This window comes from Pyxicephalus adspersus, chromosome Z (assembly GCF_032062135.1).
Source record: "Pyxicephalus adspersus chromosome Z, UCB_Pads_2.0, whole genome shotgun sequence".
NCBI classification, from domain to species: Eukaryota; Metazoa; Chordata; class Amphibia; order Anura; family Pyxicephalidae; genus Pyxicephalus; species Pyxicephalus adspersus.
The window spans coordinates 15908157-15915016 of record NC_092871.1 but is presented as its reverse complement, the minus strand read 5'-3'; the positions used below and the strand labels follow the sequence as shown (position 1 = coordinate 15915016).

At 40.8% G+C, this 6860-nt stretch overlaps 1 protein-coding gene across 1 annotated transcript in view; it reads left to right on the top strand.

The window, feature by feature from the left end:
* NOP53 (NOP53 ribosome biogenesis factor) overlaps positions 1-6860 on the top strand; it is a gene marked incomplete in the record, with an annotated part of 13042 nt that overhangs the window by 1711 nt on the left and 4471 nt on the right. Inside the window, 3 exon segments of the mRNA XM_072430632.1 lie at positions 891-972; positions 5538-5734; positions 5821-5891. Coding sequence (XP_072286733.1) covers positions 891-972; positions 5538-5734; positions 5821-5891 — 350 coding nt within the window.

The window sequence follows — 6860 nt, the reverse complement described above, 5'->3', positions numbered from 1 at the left end:
TCTTTATATTTCTTCAGTGATCAATAACACCAACCAGTTTCACTTACAATAGATGAGTGCGTTTTCGACATCTGGAAAGCGTTGTTGCGGAAATAAAGACATAATGGGAGCGCAGAGCCTCCTGGGATACCTACGTCAGGCATCTTGGCAGGCTCTTCGCTGTTCCTTCTGTGCATGCCCAAGCATCTTGAGCATGTGCAGAAGGAGCCCTTTCATCAGTAGGGAAAAAATTGCCGATCTCACGCATGCACAGTGCAAGAACGGGTGACGTAGGAAGAAGAGAGGAGAAGATGGCGGCGCTTGACGCTCCCTCTGTGCTGGGCCCAAAGACAGATACGGGATGACGCGGGACCCGGTGGAGGAAACCTCCCGACAGATAGACTGATCTGCATGATTTTATTGTTTTGGGTTTACTTCCGCTTTACCTTTTTTTTTCCAAAAGACTGTCAGGTGGGTCCTTTATCGCTGAAAGGACATGCAATGTCCCTTCTGTAATAAAATACCCCTACCTGCCTTATTGTAACTGTTTAAATACTCATCTGTTTCTGTGGGTGTCACCATCTTCTTTCTTCTCTTCCTGGTTTTGATTTTTGGCCATTATAGTTAACCGGGATGACATAAAATTGGAATTTGTTCTTGGCAGTCAGAGAAGCTCAGATGTGCATCCACAGCTCTGCTTTTTGACAAGCAAGGTGATCAGACTGGTGAATGTTTTATTGCAGAAAGAACATCATCTTCTGTGATAAAGCTCTGCCTGATCACAGCTTTTACAAGCAAAACATTATTTTTGGTGTGTGTGTCCCTTTTATAGAATCCTATCTAGAAGTGTTCTTATTTACCAGACCTAACCCTGCCCTGCTGTTTTAAAAATAAGCGTTTGTTTTTCATAGATTCCAAGGTCAACAAACGTGTGAAGCCCCTGAGGATAGACCTCATATTACAACCAGATTCTAAAATACCTGCACCCAAAGAGTAAGTACTTGATGCATTGGGTTTTTTCTTTCTAATATGGTATATATCCTTGTTGCCTTTTTGGGGCTGGATAATGGAAACGAGAATTAAGTGAGGTCTGCTCTTGTAACCAATTACCTGTTGCAAGTTAGAACATGATTGTTTGGTGTTTGTGACACTTACAAGTTTGAGTTTTCTTTTCTGTTTTGTTTTTAAATGTTTCAAACATTTGTTTGTTGCGGCTTTCCAACTTTTTCTCCAAAACATTCCTAAACTATTCTCTGCAACCATAGCTATGCTATTTATATTTAGGCCATCTTCTGGTAAAATCCCACATTTTTCTAGCCCACCATTCTAGTCCACCATTCTAATCCACCCTGAAGATTATGAATATTTCTTAGGCTACATATGTAATAGTTACCAGAGATGAACCATCTTTCTCATTTTGATGGTGTACACCACGTACAATTGATTAGTGGCCAGAAATGGCCATTGTGTTTTTCTGTGGAGAACACAATGGGTCCCGCTCACTCCTCTTGCCCCATGGAACAGAACAGGTGCACTTGTTCATCCATAACAAAAGATTGTTCCTGGTCATAGTGATGTCTAGCAGATGTCTTTAAGGCTTTACTTTTGTGGATGAAGATAATATCGCCTGAGTCCTTTGTCTAGGTCGGTGTACAGAGTTGCTCTTTCTGGGAACTGCAAATCCACTGCTGCAGTGGTGCTGCACCCAATTCCTGGTCTTTCTTCCTCCTGATGTCTTGTTTCCTAATTAAACAACCTGCCGGTTACAGCCAATACAGTGTTCTCCCCAAAGCCTTTTAGCCTGGTGCATCACCCAACACTTTTCAGTAACCGCCTGGCTGTTTTTGGGTCGTTACCTAGGAGTTGTTGCCACCCGCCTATAAGTGTGACTGTAAAACGGGGAAGAGAGGGAGAACAGGAAGGGGGAGTAAAAATGAGGCTGTGTGGCCTCCCCCTAACACGTGTTTTATTGTCCATATATCCATTTTTCCACTTCTTTTAACAGAGTAGTCATTACTATGATTAGTATTTTCGACCCTTGTCCCAGTAGCCATCACCTGATTGGTGAGAACTCTCCACTAGTAGAATGGCTGAAAGTGATCTTGGCTACAAGTGATCCTTTGCAGGAAGCCGCAGGGCAGTGAATACATGTTTGTCTATTGCAGCTGGATAAGCAAAGGTGTTGCTGAGGCGAGGGAGGACACACAAGGCAAGCATTGCCCAGCTTAATTTGTCAGTCCTTTCACTAATAAGATCATTGGTGCGGCATCATTTATATAACTTTTAGTTTTGCAAAAAAGAATACTGTTCCTATCTGTTTTCCCCCCAGAATTTTTTTTTTTTTCAGCCGGGTGGTAGGAAGCTGTAGCCGGGTGGTAAAAAAGGGGGTGTGGCAAAACACGGCATATTTATTGCTCCCAGTTGTTTATGCCATGGATAATCAGTAACCACTTATTTTTTCAGTGTTCTACCTTCTCCCAATGATTTGTTACAACTTTGTAATGCCTACCCCGTTAGTATATCCAATTTTTCTATTCTATGTATTTTGCCACAACTGTCCTATGCCGTGTATTGTGACCCAACCTACTAGTGTTCTAAGTTTTAAGACTGTATTCCTTTGTAGTAGTTTAATAGTATAATGAATGTGGTGTAACAAGTTAGGCTTAGCTCATATTAGCAGCAAAAAAAAACATTTACCCCTTCTGGGTGACTTCTGGCAACTGCTGGGTACCTAGGATTGGTAACAGGTGGTAAGTGCTAGGCTTTTTCAGAGCTAGAAGTTTTTTAAGCAGCAGTGGTTCCTGGTATGAGGAATCGACAAATGTAACCTTACTGCCAGTGTGAATTCAGCCTAACTTCAGATGTGCTCCTGTGTCTATATTTAGTTAAGGTGTACTTTTTGTGAAAACATTTTTTTATTACAAAATTAGCCCAGCAGGCCCATGCTGGCTCAGTTTCCACCTCTTCCCTGATGCTCACTTGTACGTCCAATGCTGCCTTGCACTGCGCATCCATGAGATTGAACACTTTTTTTTTTTTTTTACATTGTAGGAAATTCTCTGAAGGTGAATGCTCACAAGGAGCAGTGCAGAGCCTCTTGGGATATGTGACACAAATATCCCAGGAGGCTGCGGATTTCCCCTTTGGTCTTTACCGAAAACCGAAACTGAAAACACACATTTTTCCATTACATAACAGAAAGTCACTCTTTAATATAATGTTAAAAATGTGGGGATGCTTTAATAGCATCATGCATGTGATATCAGATGGGGACAAGACAGACAGTGACCCCCTCTTATCACTGTCCATATTCTATTAAAGAAAACTCCTGAAGTTTATCCGCAGTGTGTAATGTCATCGGCAGCGCAGTGTGATCGCTATGTGAGTGTAAAAGCTGCTTGTCATATTCTGCAGCCTAACAATTCTCTGTGTTCAAACCTTCAGATCTCCTAAACCGTTAGTTGTATTAACTTGAAATTTTTAAGGTACACGTGGAGGCATAGGAAACAAACTGTAGGTGCAAGTGGGGGGACACTTGTGGTTAAACCCTTCTAAAATGTAATTACTATGGCATTATGAGAACATAAATCTCTACCTAGCAAAGTTTGCTGCCTGCTCTGTTACACATATCTGTCTGCATCTTACCTCAAACCCCAATTTCTCCAGAATTAAGTGGTTCAGGGAAACAAAAATATAGGTGGAAGTTGGAGACGTGTGGCTATCACCTTTCATCACCATGGCATTACAACATTAAAAAAAACTGTCCATCAAAATGCACTTCCTTGTTACACACGACTGTAACCTTCCTGTACCTCAATAAAATGTAGTGGGCAGAGTTCATTTTCTAATGATGCCATAGTAATAAAGTTTTAGGGGATGTTGGTCACAGATGTTCCCCACTTGTACCTATATTTTTGGTTTCATACACCTCCCCATTCCCCAGTTGAAGTTCAGAATGTTAGGTAAGTGGACAGGAATGTGTAACAGGGCAGGGAAGCTCATTTTAATGGTCAGTGTTTTATGTTCTAATGATGCTGTAGTAATGAGATTGTAAGGGGAGAATGTGCCCGCCGCTTGCACCTATATTTTCAGTTTTGTACCCCCACCCTCACAGAAATTGGTGTACAAAGAAGAGAAGCAGACAGAAGTTTCATAGGTATAGATTTGAGACAGGTAGATATATATTTAGGGGCCCTCCCCAATGCTCCTTGCTATGTTGGTGGACCCGGGGTCCCCAATTTGCATTTTCAACTTAGGACTCCTAGTTGCACTTTCCTCTGAAACGGTAACCCCAAAGTTCAATTTTCATAACTTTTTACATTTGTGACCCCCATATCTTGAAATTCAACACTGGGGGGCTGAATTTGTAGTAACTAGTATCTATTAGGGTCCCCTGTACACCCTGAAAATTATAGGTCATTGTGACAGTTTAGGAGATATGGAGGTTTGTACACAGAGCTGTGAGTATGCAGAATGACATGCAGACTTTACACACAGCTCTAGCAGTGGATACATTTCACCTACAGATGTTTTTTTAAATAGAAATACCAGCTCGTGCTATGAGATGTGAAGGGGACACAGGCAGCCCCGCCCCCATGAAGGCTGAACTGTGTGTTCACCTCTCATCGGCAGCAATCCTCTGAACGGATGACAGAGCACAGAGTAGCCTCACTGAGATCCGTGCAGAGGATGAGAGCTGCCGAGGAGAGGTGGGCCGGGTATTCACAGCAGCCGGGTCGAGCAACCAGCTAAAACCCTCTGGGGAGAACTATGGCTATAACAGCTTAGGAAGTATTGAAGCCCGTCTTTATTCCTTGATGTCTACCCAGCTTCACCCTGGGTTACAATGCTACAGGGTGATCTTACTGCGTTACTTCCTGCAGTGTCACTTGGTTAAAGGAGGTGAACATACCAATAATGAACAGATGAGAAAACTGATATTTTGGGAGGGGTACAAAAACTTTTTTTTTTATTGGAAATATTTGTTGGAGAGCAGTTAGCAATCTCCACTTTATTATAAATATATCCTAAGAACACATGGTCCAATAAATTAGGGAAAATATTGACAACTATTCATTTGTGTCTTGCACCAGTTTGAGATTTGGGGAAAGTGGACACCGTGGATAGAACATTATTAAAGCATGTGTTTTGCACAGCCATCCTGCAACGTTTTGCAATCAACCATATTCTTTCATGTTGCTTTAAGACTTTAGCAGGGTAATACTTAATATTGTATGTTTCTTAATTGGGATGAAGGCATGCAATATGGATTTTGCACACTAGGTGGCATTGTCAAATGTAAAAAAAAAATTTTCTGACTTTTTAATGTTTGAAAAGAAATTTACTGAAGTTAGAAACCACCTTCCACTGGTCCAAACCTGTTAACCTGGTTATCTGTTTTTTTTGTTTTTAATTTGGTTTTACAAGAGAATAGAGCTCTTTCCCCTTCTTAAACGCTGATAAATTAGTAATTTCTTGGAGCATAACCAATAAGCATTACCATTTGATACACTGTTTTTTCCTTACCTTATTAATTTTTTTTTTTTTTTTTTTTTTAGCATTTCCTCCCACCAAATACCCAATGGGCAGAAGATTAGGAGGAAACGGGAGCGAGAGGAGAAATTGGAAAAGAGGGGAATTTTTCCTCGATCAGAAAGACTTCTAATGGCACAGCTAAAGAAGCCCAAAACCACACACAAGCCAGAGACTAACAACAATCCATCTCGGGGTTTCTATGACCTTTGGGGAGAAAGCAGTAAGTAAAAGTACTAATAGAAAAATACAGTTCTGAGAAGGCTTTGCCACCTACTGGATTTCATGCATTTTTCTTTTGCTTTGCAGGTCCCTTAGATTCTGCTCTGGAAGGAAAAGACCAGTGGTATCTGGAACAGACCAAGAAGAGTCGTGTCAAGGTACGAATGTTCTTTTCTTCAGCAGATATTCTCTAAAATACAAGCGGGGCTAAAGTGTAGTTCCTATACCAAATAGTTTGATGTTTGTCCAAACATTTTTCATATGGAAGATGGCAGCTTCTTGCTATTAGGAACTGGCACCAGTAAATATTATATTATAATTATTATTTATTATTAAACAGGATTTATATACCGCCAACATATTATGCAGCGCTGTACATTAAAATACTCCAGTGTACTTCATGCAGCTGCTTCTTTTCATTCTGTATCTGGCTATGATGGCAGCCATCTTAGAGCTGGGCTTTGCTTTCATGGTATTTCTGTCCCACTGAAGACTTGGTGATCCCAAAGAGGCTGATAGGGTAATCAATATGTAACAGAAGAGATGGACAAAAAGCAAAGACCCAGAGCTGTACAGCAATTACATTGTCAGAATAACCTTTGAAGGCAATGACTTTGATCTCACATTACCTTCACTCTCTAACCGAGACAAAAAATGCTCTGTCTATTGCTAGGGTGATACTCTTCTACCACTAGTCTGGCTGTGTCAGCAACTAGCAGTCTTTCCTGTCTTTCCTTCCGCTTTAGTAGATGTGTTTTCAAGCAATTGATTCCTGGAGCTCTAAGCTTAGCAGGAGCCTAAATGGCTGGGGTAGGTTTAGCAGTCTTAACACTAAGATGAAAAATCTGGCAGGGAGTCAAAAGCAGTTCCTGTTCAGTCACCTTTAAGAAGGTTATGTAGTCTGAAGATGTCTTTCCCACATTTTACTTTTTGTTCAGTTGAAAATACTGCGTTTTCCATCTACATAGTTTTTGCATGTTTCAGTTAATTTAAGCAATCCATCAAAAATGTTTCCTCTCCCTGCATTGGGTTACCTTGTAATTTACCAAAAACATAAGATGTTCTCTAAATCCTTGCCTGTTTTCAGCCCTAAATTTTAATGCTAATCTATCCTAAATCTTTTTTTT